At 42.8% G+C, this 23,228-nt stretch overlaps 1 protein-coding gene across 8 annotated transcripts in view; it reads left to right on the forward strand.

Moving 5' to 3' along the window:
• Window positions 1-22,817, forward strand: part of CDH10 (cadherin 10) — a 396,417-nt gene extending 373,600 nt beyond the window's left edge. For 7 of the 8 annotated variants that reach the window (XM_081918204.1, XM_081918200.1, XM_081918201.1 and 4 more), the window contains 6 exons: window positions 4,944-5,197; window positions 10,827-10,963; window positions 11,598-11,719; window positions 15,758-15,866; window positions 17,169-17,420; window positions 21,338-22,817. In XM_081918204.1, the coding sequence (XP_081774330.1) occupies window positions 4,944-5,197; window positions 10,827-10,963; window positions 11,598-11,719; window positions 15,758-15,866; window positions 17,169-17,420; window positions 21,338-21,831 (1,368 nt within the window). In that variant the 3' untranslated portion in view covers window positions 21,832-22,817. The remainder of the gene's footprint in view (window positions 1-4,943; window positions 5,198-10,826; window positions 10,964-11,597; window positions 11,720-15,757; window positions 15,867-17,168; window positions 17,421-21,337) is intronic. The other variant, XM_081918203.1, reaches the window with a different exon arrangement.
• Window positions 22,818-23,228: the final 411 nt, after the last annotated feature.

Genomic DNA, 23,228 nt, shown 5'->3' on the forward strand with positions numbered 1-23,228 from the left:
GATTTTTTTCAAAGAATCCGGGGACACTTCTCTTCTGTGGTCTCCTTTGTTGCACAGCCTTCCTCTGGGTCCCAGCCTGCTCTCTTGGAGCGCTAGCTGCCATGGGGTGGGCTCAGGTCAGGCCTGGGCTCAGCCACGTGTCCTTGTCCTCCCGGTGCTCTCCTACCTCTCCTCCTCAGCGGTGGTGCCTGCAGCAGCGTGGCAAGGTCGGGGCTCCCTCTTTTTCCTCCTTTCTCTTTCTCTCTCTTCCTTATCCTTCTCCTCTCCCCTTTCTCCCTGCGTCGACTCCAGGGTTTTCCTGGCCCCGGAGCGCTGCTGGGCAGTCGGCTGGGTGGCTGGGCGCTCTCGCTCCTGACTTGATTTGGGTCACGGGGTGTGTGTGTCAGCGTTTCCCCAAGTGGACGCGCCGGGCGTCCCCAGCTCCCCCTTGGCAGTAGCAGTGGCAGCAGCAGTCTCAGCAGCCCGGAGCCAGACTGGTAGTGCAGTTGGCTCTGGCTGGCTTCAGGACCTGCTTGCTGCTGTGGCGCCTGCCATTTTGCCTCCCCATATGATGTGTCTTGTGCCGTTGAACCAATCACGCAACATTCATTCCCTACTAATAAATCTGCAACACTTAAAATATAAATCCAGGGACATTAAATGAAATCCGGGGACATTCCAGGGATGGATTTTGTCCGGGGACTGATTTGTGAATCTGGGGACTATCCCCGGGAAACGGGGACGTCTGGTAACTGTAAGTTATTTGCCATACCTTTCAATTTAGCAAAGGTTGCTTATTGTAGGAAAAATATTTTAACAGTAATGCATTCAGAGGTAGAAGAGTGGACCCAAATGCAAAGTATTTCATATTTGTATCAAAAGAGGAAAGGCTGTCATCATTAGAGCTGTTGCCATATTTTGCCAAAGCAAAATTCAGAGAAAATTTGAGAGGAAGTGCCTTAGAGATCTGTGGGAAGCCAACAGAGTTTTCATAGTTCCAGAGCAATTTCTCAAGGGGTTAAGGTCCTGCATAGCCACAATGAATGGGTGTCCACATAGCTATTCTGTGTTTCCCTCTCAGTATCTATTCGGAAGACAGATTTTTGCATTGAGGTGCATTACCTTTGGCAGTTTGAAAACTTGAGAATATATCTGAGACATAATTAGCATGTACAACGTAAAGTTCTCCTTGAGAACAAGGTTAAGATGGAGGGAGGAGAGTCTCAATAATGTGGGAAGGGAGCGTTTGTTGCCAACGTAATATAACTTCAGAGTAAATAGAAGATTTAAGCGCCAAGACAGTCTGGCATCCTTCATGAGTACTAATTTAACTTTAAAGATTTGAGGGGAAATAAATTCAAAAATGTCTCCAGAATCCATTTTGGGTCCACCTTTTGATATCTCTCTGTTATATTGTGCATGCTAATAAAGCTTTGCTCCAATGTCAGACAAGCTGCACTTTCTCTCAGCTTGTTCATTCCCTGGAAATCATTAATTAGCTAGCACTTTTCATCTGCAGTCACAGAGAAATCGGAGAATGGAATCTCTTGTCTATCCCCCCCCCCCAAAAAAAGTATTCTAATTATAACTCCAAAACTTTTCATCTTCTCACTTTAAAAAGCACTTGCTGACAAAATGTCACATATATTTTGCCAAAATTTCACTGATGTCAGATTCATGAAATGCAATGTAAATGAACGAGGTTATGCACAGATTTTCCATAAGATAATTTAAATTCAGTATATATATATATATATATATATATATATATATTCATAAAATTAGCCTTATGGTGGTCGCTTGACCAATGTTGTGGACTATAAAACTGCTTGATATGTTGCTGATGATGAGACCCTGGATTTTGAAGGGAAACTGCTATTACCTAAAGATTCTACTTGCGTATGCACTTGAGAGCTGAAGAGAGAAGAGTCAAGTGAAGTATTTGTTTTTACATCAAATCCTTCTGACAATTTGATGCATACAGGCATGGATGGGATTGTCTCATTGCATAGTCGCAACCACTCCATTGCATTAGAAGGTAGTTAGGAAGTAGTGACTTGCCCACTGAATCCAAGGTCACAAAAACAGCAGTTATGCCGATAAAACTAGACCAGGTCATTTCATTGAGGACAGTGTTTCTAAAATTATTTGCCAGTGGGCGGGGGGGGGGGGAACCCTGCATTTTCAAAGCTAGCATATCAAAAGGAAAGCTTGAATCTTTTTCTCTGGAATCAAGTTTTCCAGGTGTAATGGGTTTCCAAAAGCATTCAGTCATGTCACCACCTCTGATGTGATGCAATGATGTGTAGATCTGCCTCTTCTCAAATTGCATTTGAGACACTCATTTCAAACTTTCTTGACAAATGGCTGGGGAAAACAGATCCCTAGGTACTAAACTGGATCATAACATTTTGGCACATGTGCATTCTCCACAGTGTGGGTGCCAGTTCATGGTCTGAACATGGTCTGTGCAGTGCTCCTGCTTCAACTGCGGTACTATTTTTTTTTTTAATAAATATTTATTGGAGTTTTTAATAAAATAAATACAAAAAATAATAAACAGCGTTACTTTGTTTTTACAAAATTTCATAACATCTTTAGACTTCCTCACATCCCCCGCTCCCACTTACATCATTAATAAATTTTTGTCAAGCAAATTATCATCTTATTTTCAATTTTATAACCACTTATTTAAATACAATAATATAATTCTCCTACAAATTTTATTTCTCTTAATCTCTCTTATCATCAAATTCTGATCCAATTTAGTGATGGCCAATTATTTATAACCAAGCATCCTTCTTAATATTCCACTAAATCGCAATGTTTCTGTAGATAAATCTTAAATTTCTTCCAATCTTCTTCGATCCTTTCTTCTCCCAGGTCTCGGATTCTGCCAGTCATCTCCGCCAGTTGCATATAGTCCATCAGTTGCATCTGCCATTCTTCCAGTGTGGGTAGATCTTGAGTTTTCCAGTTCTTAGCGAGTAGTATCCTTGCTGTTGTTGTTGCATACATGAAAAATGTTCTATCCTTCTTTAACACCTTCTGGTCGACAATGCCCAAAAGAAAGGCCTCTGGTTTCTTAGTGAAGGTATATTTAAATACCTTTTTCAGCTCATTGTATATCATTTCCCAGAAGACCTTCACTTTAGGGCAGGTCCACCAGAGGTGAAAGAATGTTCCTTCATTTTCTTTACATTTCCAACATTTATTATCAGACAAATGGTATATTTTGGCAAGTTTAACTGGGGTCATGTACCATCTGTATATCATTTTCATTACATTTTCTTTCAAAGCATTGCATGCAGTAAAGTTCAACCCAGTGGTCCACAACCTTTCCCAGTCTTCAAACATAATGTTATGCCCAATATCCTGTGCCCATTTTATCATAGCCGACTTAACCATTTCGTCTTGTGTATTCCATTTCAACAGCAAGTTATACATTCTTGAAAGTACCTTAGTCTTAGGTTCTAACAATTCTGTTTCCAATTTCGATTTCTCCACCTGGAACCCTAGCTTTTTATCACTTTTAAAAGTTTCTTTAATTTGAGCGTAGTGTAACCAGTCTCGCACTTTATCCTTCATTTTCTCCATACTCTGCAATTTCCAATTATCTCCAGCTGCGGTACTATTGAGGGCAAGGAGGACATGAGCTGATTCAATGGCCAGGCAACTGTTCTAGTGGTGGACATCTTCCCCACAATGCACACCCATCCTTTCCCCCAATTGGAAGAAGAGTCTGATCCAGTGCCAAGTTCAGGACTGGCATCATTGGGCAACTACTCAGATCCCAGCAGGAGGCTTACGGCCACATCCCAGAACCCTCTGCTTCTTCTGCGAGCAGTTCCAAAAGCAAGGGAAAAGAATAGCAGTCTCCACTCAAATTGCTTTCTTCTTCTGAGCAGTGTTGCAGGTTGCGTCCACAGGGAGATGGCAAGTGGGGAGAAGGAGGAGGAGGAGAGGGCCTATTCACTTTTTCCCAGAGTTGGTTTTAGGGTGATGTTGTTGGTACAGTGGCGCTGGGCAGAACACCGCAAAGGACACCACAGTGATGCTGCAGAACAGACTGTGAGAGGTGGTGCGCACCACCAAATTTTAGTGTTGCAAAAGGTGACGCTGAAATTTGAGAGCCCAAAGTCTGCCACTGCCTTGCCTAGTGACAAGATGGTGCCCTTTCACCATTTCATGTACAGAAGCACAGCAGTGGAAAATCTCTCTCCAATATGTGAGAGCCAACTAATTAGGACAGGCCTTGCACATGGACAACTCTGTCATCTGACAGAGGGGAATGGCTCAGGAGGAAGACCTGGGGTGTAGAATCATAGAATCATAGAGTTGGAAGAGACCACAAGGGCCATCGAGTCCAACCCCCTGCCAAGCAGGAAACACCATGTTTAACTCTGCCTAATGGTTGGGCTAGCCCTACCAGTCTAAACCCAGTGTTCCAGTTCTTCAAGGGAAAGCAGTATTCAAGAGAAGCCTTCCAGTGCACATGTGCAATCCTATTCTCAGTTGTGTGATCACCCAGTCCTCATCAAATTGACTAAATGTGTGTTTGTGTTTAATACAAATTTGCCCTCCCCATCTAGAGTCACTAGTTGTTATGCATGACTACTTGTCCATGGCAAAAGCAGGATAGAGACCCAACACTTAACCCACTACATCCGGGACTCTAAACTCCCATCCAACCCAGCCTGGATGGTCAACAGTCAGGTGTATCCCAACATTTTGGGGTGGCACATGTTAGCCACTCCTGTGTGACACCATAAAGCAAGCAATATGTATCTTGGAATATGTCATCATTGTATGTGCTTTGGTACCTGGGATATTGCTGCCATTACATAAATGGCAAATGGTGCTTGCTGTGCTATCCCACTTTTCACAGTGTGACTTTCTGACACCTAACATATTGTTGTGGCATTGTGTTATTGACTTTGTTCCCTCCCTATGTTGTCTTACAGCCACTGGACTATGAGAATCGAAGGCTATATACTTTGAAAGTAGAGGCAGAGAATCTATACGTCGACCCGCGATTTTATTACCTCGGACCTTTCAAAGATACAACCACTGTGAAAATATCAGTGGAAGATGTGGACGAGCCTCCCATTTTCAGTAGATCCTCTTACCTTTTTGAGATCCATGAAGATATTGAGGTGGGCACAATCATAGGCACTGTGATGGCCCGAGATCCAGATTCTGCTGCAGGTCCTATCAGGTAAAGGCCAGAATCGAAAACCCTAGATTGATAACATCTCTATAAATAGTTATTTCAGCTGATATTGTTACTCTGACTGGCGAGATGCATAGAAAAGTAGGCATGAGGTACTTGATAAAGAAGAATTTCTAAGGTATTCTATCCTGGACTAAGGCGTACTGTATTCTGGAAGAAGATTGTTTTGATCATGTAGAATGTTTTGATCATGTAGAATTGTTGATCATGTTGATTGTTTTGATCATGTAGAATTCTCAGAAGCCTATCAGGCCAGAGTATGAAACTTCAAGGCAATGTTGTGACTTTCTGTCTCTCGTTTTTGTAATGAAACAGTAGCTCCGTCTTCTCTGATAGTATTAGGGACAGATACTTACTTTTGGCCCAAAAAACCTAGTCTATAGGTATATATCTCACTCTCTACACAAGACAAAACAACATTGTATCATCCCCCCCCCCCCCCGAAGCTTATTTTGTAGAGCCAAAATGTTACCCCAAAAAATCTAAACTTGAAACGCAGAATTTTGAAATTGACTATGCAACTTTAAATCTAAAATTGACATTCAAATGTTTTGGCAAACATCAAATATATAATCTCAAAATGGGGGAGTTAGAATGTCCCTTTCACAGTGGGAGCAAACAATGAAATCTTTCATTATTTCCCATTTTTTACTAATTGGAAAACCATAGTTTACAGCTTCAGGACATGCTAGGTTTATTGTTGTTAGCCACCCTGAGCCCGGCTTCAGCTGGGGAGGGCGGGATATAAATAAAAAATTATTTTTATTTTTTTTATTATAGGTTTTCAACCGAACCACGGTATATTGTTCTGGCTTATTCTGAAGCTATTACCAGGCAACTACAGTTAATGGAAGAGTTGCTGGTTTATTCATTCTATTCCTCAAGTAAAAGCAGGAGCAAAGACCCATAAGCACAACTAATCAATTCACTGATATTTCAGCTTATTAAGCAGATATGCTTGTCCAAACTCAACCTATGTCATAGCATATCAATTTTCAAATGCAGTCCAAGACTTAAGTATAGCATACCACCTACTGCCAAATATTGTTGTAATTATTGAAAACACATCTCAAAATCAATTGTTAGATATCATGTTGCAGCTATTACATATTCAATGAATGTTCAGAGAACAATGGAGCATTATCATGAATATTTGGTTCAGCTCTATGGATTTCTTTTGTTTTCAGAAGCATGCTATTTTACTTCTCCTCCTCAACTGTTTATATGTGATATTTATACAACCAAGAAGTAACGAGACCTCTGGTTTGGCTTCTTCATCAATTCCAGTCATATTTGACAATAGCATAAGCCAAACATGAGCTAAAAAGGAAGGTTAGCTGGCCATGCCAAGACTTGAAGCTCTGTATTGGCATAAGCTCCTCTCTCATCCCGTTCTATTGTATCCATTATATGACAGCTTTATTAATGTCTGTCCATGCACTTTGGATATTTATTGGAATGACAATAGGAATTTCAGCAACAGTTAATGAAAGATGTGAATGTACGGCAGAAAAAATGGGCAAACAAGTACTGGCAAATGTATTCAGCAAACTTGGATATGGCATCAGAAAACCAGTTAATATTTTCTATATTCCATATTTTTCGTCCCATAGGATGCTCCGTCCCATAGGACGCACCTAGTTTTTTGGGGGGGAAATAAAGGATTTCCCCCCCTTTATTTCCCCCCAAAAACCAGGTCACGGAAACCGAACCAGGTCAAGGAACAGCTGGATGGTGGTGCTGCGCCTCCCTGCTGTCCCCCGAGCTTGTGGGGCTGGCCGATGTCTGCCTGGCGCGCGGGGTGCTCTGCTTCAGGGCGCCCCTCACGCCGGGCAGCAGGCTGCTATCCGCAGCCTAGACAGCCCTGCGGGAAATCCTGCAGGTTTGCCTAGGCTGCGGATGTGTTTCCGAAGCGCCGGGTGCTCTGCTTTCAGCGCGCCCGGCGCTCCAGGAATCAGGCTGGAATCTGCAGCCTAGACCGCCCTGCGGGACCTCCCGTAGGGCAGCCTAGGCTGTGGATGTGTTCCTGAAGCCTGGAGAGCGAGAGGGGTCAGTGCGCACCAACCCCTCTCGCTCTCCAGGCTTCAGCGAATGCCTGCATTCACCCCATAGGGCGCACCCAGATTTCCCCTTCATTTTTGGAGGGGAAAAGTGCATCCTATAGGGCAAAAAATACAGTATTACCTGATGTTTTTCCTAGGAAAAGAAAAGGAAAGATACCTCTTTCCTCAAATCCAGCTATCCAGAGTCACTATTTAGAAATCCACAAGAAGAAATTATTTCTACGTTGTGATTCAAGGACCCACCACCCACTTGGGGATAAGAAAGACACATGGACACAGTATATTAGGTTAATGGTCTAAAAAAGGTCACAACTTTATTGATTACAGCATGTGAGAGGTATTGGCTTAGACATTGGATAAAATAACAGAGTGTGACGCCACCCCCTCAGGGAGTGGTGAGTCTAACAAGGTATACCACCAGTGAGAGGAGCCTATTGATGCAAGTACAACTGAAAGCTCCCCCTGATGTCACCGGGGTCATGCCATGGCCCTAGCCACCAGCAAGGGCATCAGACAGGATCCACGACCGCCAGATTCCTTTACCGGAATACCCATAAAGTAGAGGGGAAGGCGGTGGCCACACCCTGCCCTCCAATGCACAAACATATTCCAATGCCTAACCGCCTATACCTAAAAGTTGTGACGATTTGCTACAAGGTAGGCGAAAAACCAAGTGGCTGATGCCAGTTTGCCAGTTCAACCCAGAGGGGACAAAGCAACAGAAACCCACAGAAAATGCAAGGCAACCGCCCGCCCCCCAAGCCAGTCTCCAAACCTCACAGTCTCCAAACTGCTGATGATTCCGCTTCCCTTGAGGCACTCCACTCATAAATCTGCTGCCAAGACAAAATACTTGAGCCCCTGCTTCCCTGCAGGAATGGCTCCTCCTGGCTCTCCCTGGCCACACTCCCAAACCAGCTGAAAAACAAGAAGCTCCTCCAGAGGTCTTGATCCGATGAAAACCAGCAGCGAAATGAAAGGGAAGTGCTGCCGTGGCCACATGTGAGCAGCAAAACCCCGTCCCCAAACCTCCACCTGATTGGTTGGCTGCCTGGGGACATGGCACAGCAGCCAGGCAGGGGCTGTTGGAATTCTGCCTCGGTCAGAGGAATGTGCCACGGCTCCAGGCAAATCCTCCAATGGAGGAGGTTGCATGTTGACAGCTTTGCACTTTTATTATATAGTAAGGTAGGTCTTCACATCCAAAGAATTTAACAATAATTATTCCCTGCCAACGTACCCCTTACCCCTACCCAACACCAGCAGAATTTCCTTGTCGACCTCCCACTGCGACTCCCGGCAGATAAACAGGCGAGGTCTCGGCGATCCTTCCCAGATATGTGAGAACACACCACTGCTTCTCCCTCTTCCCTGCTATCCCCAGGGAGGGGAAATGGACAGACAGAAACGTATCTACATGCTTTTATTCCTGTCTTTTGCAGCCGTACAGATAAACATGTCTGCTCACTTTTACAACAACAGCAGAGAGAGTAAATAACTCCACCCACGTACATCCTGTACAGGTCATATGACACACACACTGAGCTAACGTCCGGTGCTCAGTACGGAGAATGGACTGCCCCTTTCTTCCCATGGCAACAGTCACAAACATCCTGTCTGGCTTTCCAGCCACCAGCAGCTGACGAAGCTGCTAGAGCCTTTGCTTGCTGCTGCATTGCTTCTTTATGGTAACAGGAACGCCCCCTGCCAACGCGGGAAATGGCTCCTGCTCACAACTCCTCCCCTCTGTAAGGAGGAGAGGCTTAATGGCAGGCACCAAGAAACCAAAAAAAAAAAAAATCACTGCAGTTTTGAAAGGTGCAGTCTCCCATCTTGATTTAAAATGGCAGTCAATTTCCCTCCAAACATAGACAAACATTTGCTCGGTAATCTCTGGAGCTATTGTGCAAAACTCTTTTCTGTTATCTTAAGAACTGCATAGAGAACAAAGTGAAAAACAACTTTCCAGAATATCATAGCGGGTTCCCTGATTTCATGCACATCCAGGACTGTGGTGCAGCAGGACAAATCCTCCAATGGAGGAGGTTGCATGTTGACAGCTTTGCACTTTTATTATATAGTAAGGTAGGTCTTCACATCCAAAGAATTTAACAATAATTATTCCCTGCCAACGTACCCCTTACCCCTACCCAACACAATCCGGCCATGCCAAAATAAATAGCTGGTTTGTGAGAAGATAATGAAGAAGAAACATTGACACTGATGTCAGTTGCAATCCATTGTTCAGTATGGCCAAATCACCTGTTTTCTGTGAAATAAGCTGCAGGTGAATAATTAACTAGAACTATTGATAGTAATGGACGGAAAAAAAACTGTCCCTACAATTTTTGCAATTTTCCATGAAATTATCTAGGGTTTGACGAAGGAGCAGCAGGGTTACATTGTACCATTCTAATTAAATATTTTTGGCCCACAGAGATAATAGAGCTAATAGAGGTAAATGACTGTATTTATCTTGTTGAGTTCACAGGGAAAGAAAAGTTACCTTTTTGCTTATTAAAGCACAGTAGTTGGTTCTTACAGTTCTGCCAGAGCTGCCGTTTTACAGAATGCAGAAAACACTTGATGCAACAACACTGTGCATATAAAAAAACAGAGATTAACTATGAATTTCCCTCAGTGATGATTATATATATTTGTGCTAACACAAGTCTTTGGCACACAGGCTTGCACACATCTTTTTTGCCTTGGCAAATGGAGCAATAATTCTTTTTCATACTGACAATTCTGCCACCTTCTTTGGGTTGCTTTCTTCATGGAAGTGCAACTCTGAGGCATTAATACTCTGAACATTTTGTATGAAACCTTTATTAGAAAGGCCAACATCAAGAATAGAGAAAGACCTCCATCTTAAAAGCACATGCACACTCCAGAACCCAAAGGTGCACATGCTATATGGAACTGGGCAAACAGGGATCTGTCACCAAAAGAGAAGAGAATGAAAGGGAGCAAAGATTAAGAAAGCAAATAACATTGAGGAGTAAGCTGGGAGGAAATTATCATAGTCAGTATAAGAGATGAGGAGGAAAAGAGACAGACATATCACTGCAGAAGAAGTTGAAGCAGGTTTTATACCACCACCGGTGTGAGCCCAGCATTGCAATTTACGTATCACATGTCAACGAGCTGGATACTTTCTCAGCAAAGGGAACATAGACTCAATAAAATTTCAAAGGCATTTCTGATGGCCGCCTGTGGGGCTGCTCCATTCCTCATGGTTCTTCTGCTTCACGCATGAGAATAGTCAAGTGGGAATTGGAAGTGCTTCTGTATCATCGAGTCCATGATGCATTGTACAAAATGGCTTCAGGAACTGTCATGGGGGTGGGGTGCAGAGAGATTTTAATTTCTTAAGCATCTTGGGAAGGGATAGGTCTGAATAAAATTTGGATCAGGAGCTTCCCAATGGCTCCACGACTCTAGTGATGCAACATCTGTCTGAACACTGAATTGGACTGGCTGTTTCTTATAGGAAGATGAAAGTGGTGCATGTGCAGTTGGCAAATCTTTCTATACTTGATCCAATTTAGGTTTTCTTTGGATCGCCACACTGACCTTGACCGAATCTTCAACATACATTCTGGAAATGGATCTATTTATACTTCCAAGATGCTTGACCGAGAAATATCACAGTGGCACAATCTTAGTGTGATAGCAGCTGAAATCAGTAAGTTCATTGCTATTGATGCAAGTGTTTTCTTCATGTTTGCATGAGAAGAGAATATTGTGCAAAATTATTTTTCTTTGGATTTATGTGGAAGACCCAGTACCTCATGTGATGTTAAGCTTCAGTATGTGGGAGCTGCTGCAGTGTGCGTTCCTTCATGACACTGGTAGACCCACACTGGAGTAGTCCATGTAGGTAGGCTCTTAGGAGCTTCTCGCCATGTCAGAATTGTTTCTGTTTAGGGGAGGGTCAATGCTGGTCTGGGAAGGAACTATGGTGTAGGGCCCCCCCCATACCTTTTGTGTGAGCAGAGTGGCGTGACAGGAGCACGGATTGCGGCAAATCCCACATCCTACAGATGCTGTCAGAGGGTCCCCTAAGGGTGAGACTCTCCCTCAAAAAGTATGAGTAACACATTAAAAGACCTCCTAGTTTAGTCATCTTCTGTGTGTTGAAGTTGTGGCATCGAAGATTCTGCCTTAGCTGGTAGAAATTCATATAGTGAAACTGCTGGGTTTTTTCCCCCCGTTTTTGTTCTTAAAGTGCCATGTATCCATGGCCTCCTAGTTTAGTTCTGATAGAAAAGAGAATCTATTTTTTAAAAAAGATTACTGATTTCCCCCTGCTTTGACAGATAACCCCAAAGAGATGACTCGCGTTTCTGTTTACGTTCGGATATTGGATGTGAACGACAACGCACCACAGTTTGCTGTGTTCTATGATACTTTTGTGTGTGAAAATGCGAGAGCGGGCCAAGTAAGTCAATTTATGGAAATGTTTAAAGCTATTTGGTTCTGTTATGGGAACAGGCACCAAGTCATTCATTTACAATAATGTGTCTATTCCTTAAGAGTGAAAGATTGCTTTTGAGAGCAGTTTGGGGAACTTAACATGAAAAGGGGGAAAATGGCTGCCAGCAAATCAGACTCCAGCCTTGTACAGCAATGCTTCCCAGCTACATCAACATGTAAATTACCAAATGACTTTCTTGCAGATCCACAAAAGGAAGCTTTGTGCTGGGAAGACATCAAGCTCCTTTCTCCCTCCCCCCACCCCCCAAAAGAAAACAGTTTCTCTTCAGTATTTTTCTCGGATTTGTCCTTAAAAAAACACCCTCTTAATTGCATTCAGTGCCGCCTTCATGGAGGAAAGTGTTATATGTTGCAAACAGTAATTTGTAATCATTTTTTAAGCATCCTTTGCTACATAACTCAATTGCGCTTTGACTTGACATGGATAGTGTTCTAAAACATCACTGTCAGCCTCCTATTTTTATGCAAATGCCGGTTTTTATCTCAAAAGGCTTTCTGTGGGCAAATCACACAACAGCATAAAAAGTTGTTTGCATCAGAAGGACAAACATTTGCTTTGCTTTGCCTCTTTAGGAGATGCTTTGAACTGTACTCGGATCAATGTGAAATGACTTTGCCTTCAAGAGCGGCAAAGTACCGGCCATTAGGGCTTCTTGCAACTCACAATTGTGCCTCCTGAGGAGAAAGAAAATGGGAAGAGTGAGAGGACAGGGGCACCTTAACTCTTTCACTTCCTGCTGTTTTTCTGCTCAAATCACCCCTTCCCTCAAACTGCTTTTCCACTTTTGTGGGGATGATGGAGGGGCACATATCCTCACCTTTAGGGAGGAGGATTTTTTAAAGGGTTTGCCAGAATTGGCAGGGAGAATACTGTGACATTGCTTCTATTACCGTATTTTTCGCCCCATAGGACGCACTTTTTCCCCTCCAAAAATGAAGGGGAAATGTGTGTGCGTCCTATGGGGCAAAGGCAGGCTTTCACTGAAGCCTGGAGAGCAAGAGGCATCGGTGCGCACCGACCCCTCTCGCTCTCCAGGCTTCCCACAGATCTCCGCAAGCTGTGGGAGCCTGCGCTGGGCTCCCGCAGCTTGCGGAGAGTTGCCTGCATGCTGAAGGCTGGGGGCGCTGAGCCCAGCATCCCCCAGACTTCGTGCACTTCTCCTCAAGGCGCGGGAGCCCTGCGCTGGGCTCCCGCTGCTTGCGGAGAGTTGCCTGTTCTGGGGGCTTGGGTCGGGGAAAGCTCGGGCTTCCCCCACCCCAGCCCCGTGCCTGGGAAAAAATAATAATTTTCCCCCTTTATTTCCCCCCCAAAAAAAACCTAGGTGCGCCTTATGGGACGGTGCGTCCTATAGAGCGAAAAATACGGTATGTTTCGTGTCAGAGGGGAGCACAGGAGTATCTAAGGGAAGATTTTGTGCTCCATCCTTCCACAGGGTTTACTTCTATCGGAGGCTGAGCCAGAATTTTCTATTCAGAAAGGGTGAGGGGGAATTTGACAAACTTCTTCCTCGACTCGCCATTTTCATTTACGCTGCCAGGCACTTTCTGTCAGCAGCTAAGGCATGCACTGTAATATCATCTGAAGGCAGCCCTGTTTAGGGAAGCTTTTAATGTTTAAAATAGGTTATTGTATTTTAATGTTCTGTTGGAAGCCGCCCAGAGCGGCTGGGGAAACCCAGCCAGATGGGCGGGGTATAAATAATAAATTATTAGTATTAGTATTAGTATTAGTATTAGTATTAATATTAGTATTAGACGGCCACCCACTCCCCATGCAGACAGAGCAGCAGGCAGGTTGGGGACAGGAAAAAATGGTCCCACACTCTTTGTCCTCGGGGTGATGTCATGTGACTTTAGCAGCACCCTGAAGCCAGAAAGAGCAACCATCTCCCTTTTTACTCAGCCCGGAGTCAGCCCACCAATGAGAAAGCACCTGCTTCAGGTGGTGGAAGCCCATGGCATTGTCCCACCTGCATCACTGCTGGTGCTGCTGGTGGAACACCCACTTCTCACTGGTGAGAGGGAGGCATCCGTATGCACAGTTTTGCTGCTCATCTTTCCCCCTGCCCCTGGGTGGAGAAGACAAGAGGCAATGTTTTGAGGGACGCCTCAGCTCTTGCCAAGTTTGGCTAGAGTGGGGGCACTCTCCAGCAATGGTAGAAATAGGGGGTGGGGCACAATGGCAGGGTGGGCTGGCAGAGAGCAGCACTTTCTCATTTCACCTCAGATGGTGAAAAGGGACACATCGCCCCTGAGTTCATGTGTAGTGAGAGCAGACTGCATCCTCCAGCCATCAACATCTCGGGTAGCACCTTGGATTCCTTTAGCCCAGACTTTCTCAACCTGTGAGTCCCCAGATGTTGTTGGACTACAACTCCCATCACCCCCAGCTAGCAAGGCCAGAGCTCAGGGATGATGGAAGTTGTAGTCCAACAACATCTGGGGACCCACAGGTTGAGAACCGCTGCTTTAGCCAAACCCCAATATAAGCTCTCAAATATAGGGTGACAAATAGAGTAAGATTTAGATGTATTTACACGACTTCCCATGCCATATTTGAGGTCATAAGTTTATGCCATGCCTGCTGAATTCAATACATATGACCAGGCTACAAAACAAATTGCAAGTCACATACATGTGCGGGGCAGAAAAAAGCTTTTTGATTTTTCTGGTTTACAACTAATTTTCATATTTTGAACTGAACAAAGGCTAAAGAGTCTGTAGCATTTGACTGTGTCCACAACTGCATTCTTCCCAAATGGATAAATAGGCAAAGACTTTTTAATTTCCTCCTCCATATTGATTTAGTTGGGAGTTATGCATTTATTTATTACTTTTCTATCCTGTCTTGCCTTTAAGGAGCACAAAGTGGCACACATGATTCTCCTTCTCTTCATTTTATCTTCACAGCAATCCTATGTGCTAAATTAGGCTGAAAGACAGCTATTGGCCCAATATCACCCACTGAGTTCCATTGCTGGGGTTGCAAAAAGGCCAGAAACTTTTGCTTCTGATTTGAGTTAACCATGGTTTATAATTATGTATGAAGCGGAAACTGTGGTTAGCTGAACCTCAAGTATAGTATGGGGGACAAACCAGAACTGTAAACCAATGTTTAAAGTTGGCTTGTTTCCCTAATTCACAATTAAGATTAATTGTCATTTGTTTAGGTTCTGACATAACAAAATCATTTGAATAGAACGTCCAACCATGGTTTATTATTATGTGACTAAGGCTTGATTTCATTTACTCTTGCCTTCCCTCTCCGTTTTCAATGCAGCCGCAAGGAGGAGAGAGGAAATTTTCATTTTACCGCCATTTAGTGTTACATGTGAAGCCTAAACTGTGATTAATCTCAGTTTATGGCTCGTTGAAACAGGTTGGCTTCATAAATCAGAGTTTGAAGTTGGTTTGTTTCAGTAAATCATAGTTAAGATAAATCTGGAGTTGATTTGCATAAAGATGAATCATGGTAGCCCAAGTCCTTCCCTTAGGCATTCCCACTACATTTTCCCATCTGTTTTCTTGTGCAGAGGAGTTGAAAAGCATAACATTGTGGGAGATGGGGCAAGGATAAACTATCCAAACGTGTCATACGTGTTCCCACTGCAGGAAGATAGATTAAAGAGTTCTTTGCCTATATCTCCTTTTGGAAGAAAGCAGATCAAGTGAATAATAGTGTGTTGGGGGAGGGGGGGAGAGACCATAAAGGATATGGGGCAAAATACAAAGTTTTCTGAAGCCAGATTTGGCCCCTGGGCCTCCAGTTGCCTACTAAAGCTCTGGGGAATAAAAAGAAACCAAGTAAACAATGTAATGTGCATTTGACTTTACTGTGTTGTTTGGGGTAGATAAATGTTACGTACCATGCAAACACAGAAACATATTTTGAAAGCGTCCTTCAAGGCCACTTGTACTTCTCAGAGCAATCAGACAAACTTCTCACAAATGTCAACTTGTTTTTCCTTGCCCTTCTCTGCAGCTAATACAAACCATAAGTGCAGTTGACAAAGATGATCCCCTCGGAGGACAAAAGTTTTTCTTCAGTTTAGCTGCTGTTAATCCAAATTTCACAGTCCAGGACAATGAAGGTATAATGAATAAGACATCTTGGGATGTGAGATGAGTGATTCTTCGTGCACATTTCCGGAGTATTCCCATTTTTGTGTAGTTAGGTAACTAGGTTCAGAAGCACGGCATAGAAATAAAGACATGTTTCAACTCATTTTCAAAGGACAGATAGGCACTATTCTGGCCCACTGAACAGTGCTCTAGAGCAAAACCTACCCCGTCATTTCAAGTTGCCGTAGATTAGCTCCAGACAAACTCTTATTTCCCATTCCACAATGATTTTTGTAGTAGCAAAATGGTGGGCTGGTCCACCTACTCAAGCATTTAATTTCCAACAGTGTCCAGCTGGGTGCCTCTGAGACCCCCCTGGGTTTAAACCACTGAGCTTCTTGGGCTTGCCAGTCAGAAGGTCAGTGGTTTGAATTCCCTGCAACGGATGAGCTCCCATCACTCTGTCCCATCTCCTTACAACCTAGCAGTTTGAAAGCACTCCAGTGCAAGTAGATAAATACATAGGTACAGTGGTGCCCCGCAAGACGAACACCTCGCAAGACGAAAAACCTGCTAGACGAAAGGACCGTTCAGGGGTCCTTTACCTTTACTTTACTTTTTGTTTTCTGAGACGCCCACAAGCAGGGTATGACGGCAGAGTCTTACCTAGTATGTGATCAGTGAATGTATACTGTTCTTGCTTGCGATTAATCATCATGTACTATAGTCAATGATAGATCCATCCCCCAGCAGCACATCAGCCACCATTTTTTTTCAGAGATGAGAGATCCAATAATGGATATCTGTCATCTACCTAGCTTAATCCAGAAAACGTTCAGTTACTAGTGTGCACCTTCAATCATTCAGATTGTCTATGAGGTTAGCTAGACATTTCTTGGGGTTTTCTTTGCCTTTTGTTTATGATGCAGCGATTATGGAGTCATTTCCCATGTCCCACACCACTCAATTCCTGTTAGAGGACAAAAAAAAATAACAATTGCTCATTAACGAAACAAACTGGTTCTTTTGAGTGAAGGGGAAATGGAGGGGAACATTGATGGCCTTGAATATTATTCATGCTAGCTCGCTTTATTAATGACAAACTTGTGGGGGGTTTTGTTCTTCATTTAAAAGACAATGGCAGGGGGAAATGTCAATAAACGTGGAACTGTGGCTTTGGGTCAGAAGGCTGCGCACACAAGATAGCTGACTGCTTGCTTCAGGGAAACTATTTAATGGGAAGTCTGTTCAAGTTCTGCTAATGTAACACTGAGTGCATAGCTCTGTGGTTTTGTTGTAATGTGTACATTGTTTGTGGCTAACTCGTCTAGATAACACTGCCCGGATTTTGACGAGAAGGAATGGCTTTAGCCGGCATGAAATCAGTACTTACCTTCTGCCAGTGGTGATCTCCGACAACGACTACCCTATCCAAAGCAGCACTGGCACACTGACTATTCGGGTGTGCGCCTGCGACAGCCGGGGGAACATGCAGTCTTGCAATGCTGAAGCTTTGCTCCTTCCAGCAGGTCTTAGCACAGGAGCGCTCATTGCCATTCTGCTCTGCATCATTATTCTCCTGGGTAAGTTGCAGGGGAAGGCTACTCTTTGCTATATGAAATGGCACTATAAAGAGATATTAGGCCCTGCCAAGCTGTATCCTGCAGTCTTTTTTTTTCTTTTTTCTTTTTCTTTTTTGGCAGCCTTACGTACTTGTCACCACCTTTCAGTAATCAAATTGATACACTGATTGTCCCTGAAATTGGATTAGGGTACAATATTATCTTATCGGCACAGATGAAGTCGGAACTGCATAACCACTTCAGCACGTTCCAGCTTGCAAGCTGCTGCTCCAGAGATCGCCAACCTTTTTGTCGGGTGCATGGGCACATTAGGAAATCTAGGCAACTGCTGTGGGCACCACAAAACACCCATTTCATAGAAGAAGAAAAACTGGCGGTGCTCAGAACCAGCCCAAACAACAGGCAATACAGGGCAAGAAAAGCAAATAAAGCAAATGAATGAGTGAAACAGGCAACATCTCCACCACCAAAAAACCCCAACCAATCAATAACAAAAAGTAAAACTGAAGAACATCCCTATTTAACAAAAAAATGAGAGTCTAGAGGCCTTGGTGGGCAATAAGGGGGTTGTCTGAGGGTGACAAGGTGCCCACAGGCATCAAATTTGAGGCGTTTTTGTCCCAGGACATTAATAATCAAGGCTACTTACTGAAAAAATAGGAACAACTAAAAAAAAAACCCAACACAATTGAACATTCATAGAATTAAAACTATATATAGATATAAAATATGCACACACCATTACCCCTCTGGAGAGCTTCACATAGAATACAAACTGTGCCTCTTCCAAGATTCACGCATTTATTTCTGAATCATTTGGTGAATCGAGCATCTCATTTTTTACAACTTTTGCATTAGAGAGTAAAGGAAAGAGCAGACGAGAAGAAATGCTGCCATACCTTAAAAAAGAAAAGAGGAAATTGAATTAAAAGTGTGAATCAGCCTCTACTCTTTGGAGATAACAAGCTCGAGTGGAGTTCTGTTATTCTCTCTCTTTCTTCCTTTAACAAAATAATAATTAAAAAATCCTAAGTTTCCTACCCCCTCCTTTAAAATAAACTTCCAGGGCACTTTTCAGCCTAAATTAGGAATACTTTATCCGTGTAAACAAATTGTGCAACGTATGAAGAAATGAGTGAATGACTTAAAATAGTCAGCAGCAGATTTCACAGTGAAGCTATGCTGCTTACCTTACCGCTGGCTGGTGGAACCAATTGCAGCACTTTGGGGAGGGGAAATGGTGCCAGTAGAAAGGTGACTGCCTCTGCTGGCAAATTTGCATTGCAAAAACCTTTCTTCCATCCTGTCCCCCTCCTTACCATCCCAGTACACTGCAGTGACTCTGTCACACAGAGGTCAGGTGCGCAAAACAGCCCCACCAAGCCACCCTAGCTGAAAATAGTACACTCTTTAATAGGGATTATGGGGTCAATTAAACTTTTTTTTTTTTTTAAACTGTGGATTTCCAATTAGCTTTGCTGTCACTTCTTTCCTCAAAAGAAGGCATAGTTCCTGCTTCAGCAAGCAGATCTGAGGGAAACGAGATGGGATATGTCAAAGAACAGCTGTCAAGTTTGAAATGACAATTAGCAGCTACTTTTCGAAGCAAAAGAACAAAGGAAGCATTAGTTAAGCGTTGCATTTTACAGACTATAGCACTAAAAAAGAAGGCTATTTTGGGCAGACTGTTTTCAGTATTTGGTTAAAGTGCACTTGCCGTAGGTTCTGGGCAGACAAAAGGAAATTCTTTCACATAATGCATAAGTAATTTAAGGAATTCACGACCAAAATATGCAGTGATGGCATACAGATGATTTTTATATTTTTTTTTTAAAAAGTTTAGTCTTATTCAAGGGGGATAGAACTCTCAACAGCTGTTAGGATAGCTAAGAGAAACATCCACATTCAGAATAAATACCTTGTTACAGGCCACCCCAATCTCTCCCGAGCAGAAGCCATATTTTAGGGGTCTTGGCACTTAACCTGGGTTTGTGTTTCTTGGGAATGAGGCACAGAGGAGACTGCCGTGTCCTTATGAAATATGATTTATTTTTGCACATATTTACAACCTGAGATTTGGTGGAGGGCGTGGAGAACATTACACCCCAAGAGTGCCTCTCATTGTTCCTCTCATAGCTTCAGCAAACTCGATTCCAAACACCCTCTATTACCCCTGGTAACTTCACCCTCTCAGTTCTTCTGTTACTGTCCACTTCTCAGCTGGGAAGAAGGACGGTGTTCTTAATGGCCTGGTGCTTAGCTGCCTTTGGGTTCTTAATGCCATCACTGTCAGCAATCTTCTATAATTGGTTCAACCTGTGTTTTTCATTGGCCTGGCATCTTCCCTTCATAATCTAAATATTTGCCAAATTCTACCCTTCATTAAATTTAGGGGAGTCTTGTGCCCTTGCAAATGCATAACAACATCTTCATTGCTAAAGCAATGAAACCTCACATCCCTCACATAAATAATGAAACCTCACATCCTTCCTGTCAGTTTCCAGAAGTATTGCCGTAAAAAACAAAACAGATTGACCTTCTTGGTTTGATTCATCCAAGGAATTTCATATGTTCTCATTTCATCTATTCTGGACGTCAAGGGTCAGGATTACAAATCCCCCACGATGTTTCTTGGTAGGTTTCTAGCAATGGTTGCACATAGATTAATATTGTTATAGATTTAAGGGGGTAATGCCCCCAAACCCCATACATGCCAGGGTTTCAACTACCGTATTTTTTGCTCTATAAGACTCACTTTTTCCCTCCTAAAAAGTAAGGGGAAATGTGTGTGCGTCTTATGGAGCGAATGGAGGCTGCACAGCTATCCCAGAAGCCAGAACAGCAAGAGGGATCGCTGCACAGTCATCCCTCTTGTTCTGGCTTCTGAGATGCAGAATATATATTTTTTTCTTGTTTTCCTCCTCCCAAAACTAGGTGTGTCTTATGGTCTGGTGCATCTTATAGAGCGAAAAATACAGTAATTGGGATATGGATTAAAGTGCAGAACTGTGCCAGATAGGGAATTCCTGGGCTGACTTACACAAAACAGCCTGACTGGCTGGCTGAAGAGCAAGCTTGATAACATGACAAAAGGTGTTGATGGCCCATTGGGGAGTAAGATGTTACCAAGGGGGTGAGGTGTATGTTTGAGGGGACAGGAAAAGGGTTTCTGGGAAGAAGAAGCAGGAAGAAGAGTTGAGATCCATCTTTGGGGGAAGCTGCTTGCCCTGCTGCCTCTTGAAATGACCATACCATGCGATCTGGACTCCCTCCATGCAGACTGAGGGTGTAAAAAGGCTAATAAACCATATTTCTGAAAGGCATGGCAGTCTCTGCTGCACATTCAATTCTCCAAAGAAGGACAGACCTTTGGCGAGTGCATGGCTGGGCTCTTGCCACCGCTTGGCAGAGAGAGGGGCAGGCACATGACTTTTGAAACAATATGGTCCAATATTCATATATTTGGTATAAAAACACACAACAACAGTGTGCTGATTTGATACAGGATGCCAAATACATCATAGAGTACAGTGGTACCTTGGTTTTCAAACATCTCAGTTGACGAACATTTCAGTTTTCAAACGCCGTAAACCTGGAAGTAAATGCTTCGGTTTTCGAACACGCCTTGGAAGTTGAATATACCACATGGCTTCCGCTGAGTGCAAGATCCTGAGGCCTAGCTGTTGGCTATTGAGATTTCAGTTTTTGAACGTTTCAGAACCTGAATGGTGTTCTGGAATGGATTACGTTTGAAAACCGAGGTACCACTGTATTACCAAATAGAGCATGGCTGAAATCTTGCACTGAGCTGGTAAAAAATAGTAATAATAATAATAACAAAGATGGACACAACAGACATGTTTGTTAGTATTGCAAACTGCAATTCCTTCTTAATGGTGTTCTTTCTTTTTTCCAAGTTATAGTGGTGTTGTTTGCAGCTCTAAAGAGGCAGCGAAAGAAAGAGCCTCTGATCTTGTCTAAGGAAGATATCAGAGACAACATTGTGAGTTATAATGATGAAGGTGGTGGAGAAGAAGACACACAGGCTTTTGATATTGGCACACTGAGGAATCCTGCAGCTATCGAAGATAAGAAGCTACGCCGAGATATCATCCCGGAAACATTATTTATACCACGGAGGACTCCTTCTGCCCCAGATAACACGGATGTCCGGGATTTCATTAACCAAAGGTTGAAAGAGCATGATAATGACCCCTCTGCGCCACCGTACGATTCCCTGGCAACTTACGCCTATGAAGGAAATGATTCTATAGCTGAATCCTTGAGTTCTTTAGAGTCTGGCACCACTGAGGGAGACCAAAACTATGATTACCTCAAGGAATGGGGGCCTCGGTTTAATAAGCTTGCTGAGATGTATGGTGGAGGCGAAAGCGATAAAGACACTTCCTAACCGACCGTAGGATATGCAGTTTTTGTTCATTTGAGAGGAAGTAACTTTACAGACACCTTCTCCACGTGACAATATTTGATGTTCAGGAACGTTTTCCTGCCACTCAGCACAATGGGTTTTTTTCCTTTCCTTTCTTTCTCGTTTCGTTTCGAATTTGCTCATTAATGTCCTTTATTCTTTCTCGTAGAATGTCACATGGAATATATACAGCATTTTATTTAACCCCTTTCCAAAAGCCAAAGCTATTGAAATTCAGTGTGGTCCAATTTATGAAATAAAGGATACACTACCTTTGTGCAGGTTTATAATCTCCCAAGCAACCATAGATTTGAGTTGCTTTCGTTAAATACATGTTCTACACTTGCAAATACAGCTTTTTTAAAAGACCCAGACCGTGATCCACAGAGGGTCATGAATGCACGTTCCACATGCACTCCTATGTTTTTCCTTAGAATTTTATTTCTTTTTCAGGAACTGCCCACACAAGACCCCTGGAGAGCTTTCAAAAATCTTGCATAGAGAGCATTCTCCCCAGAATCAACATGCCTAGAAAACAAGGGGCTTCTTTTTCTGTTACAAAAAAATTAATCTTCTTAATAACAGCCCAGTGTGCAAAACCCATCAGATTTTCCAATAAATTCTTTGAATTTTGCTATAGGTGGAATTTCAGTGGCACTTCTAGTTTGTGGGTTCTGTTTGTGCAATTTCTGAAAAAGGAAGTGAAAAACAATTAAAATGAATGCACAGAACCTCTGTGCACTTCTTTTTAGAGATTGTGGCCCTGGAAGAAGAAGAAAACATATGTCCCTATTCTGTACATTACAAATTTCCCTGAAAATATACACGTGGTGTTAATGTGATATGCAGCTGGTTTAAAAAAGAAAAAAAAAACTTTGTGCAACTTCATTTCATCAGATTCTATCTGCCAATGTTTTATATTTATATTTTTGTATTTATTTTTAAGAAATAAACCAGTTTTATAACGATATTGTTGCCTGCCTGATTTATAAAGAACATGGCCTTTTATCAGTTTAGAGGGTTGTGCTTTTATACACATTTATTTTGTTATTTCTGGACCACTTGTCCTTCCAAGGAGCTCGCAAATATTTAAATACAATATAATCCAAGCATAAAATCATAGTGTAAAACAGAACTCATCTAATAGCAGCTGCAATTAGGTGCACATAAGCCCCATTGAACTCAATGGGAAATTTCAGCAGATAGATATATCTATATCTATGAAGAAAAATAGAATCACTGACCTTGAAAATATTAAGGAATTGCAATCTCATTTTGAAGCTGACTCCCACTCAATCCTTACCATCTAATGTATGTGAGTTTATGTGTATCCCATTATAACTATGCAAAAAAATTCATGCAATACAGCTAGTGGCTGT

Source organism: Podarcis melisellensis (genome assembly GCF_964234715.1).
Source record: "Podarcis melisellensis genome assembly, chromosome: 7".
In the NCBI taxonomy this organism is placed as follows: Eukaryota; Metazoa; Chordata; class Lepidosauria; order Squamata; family Lacertidae; genus Podarcis; species Podarcis melisellensis.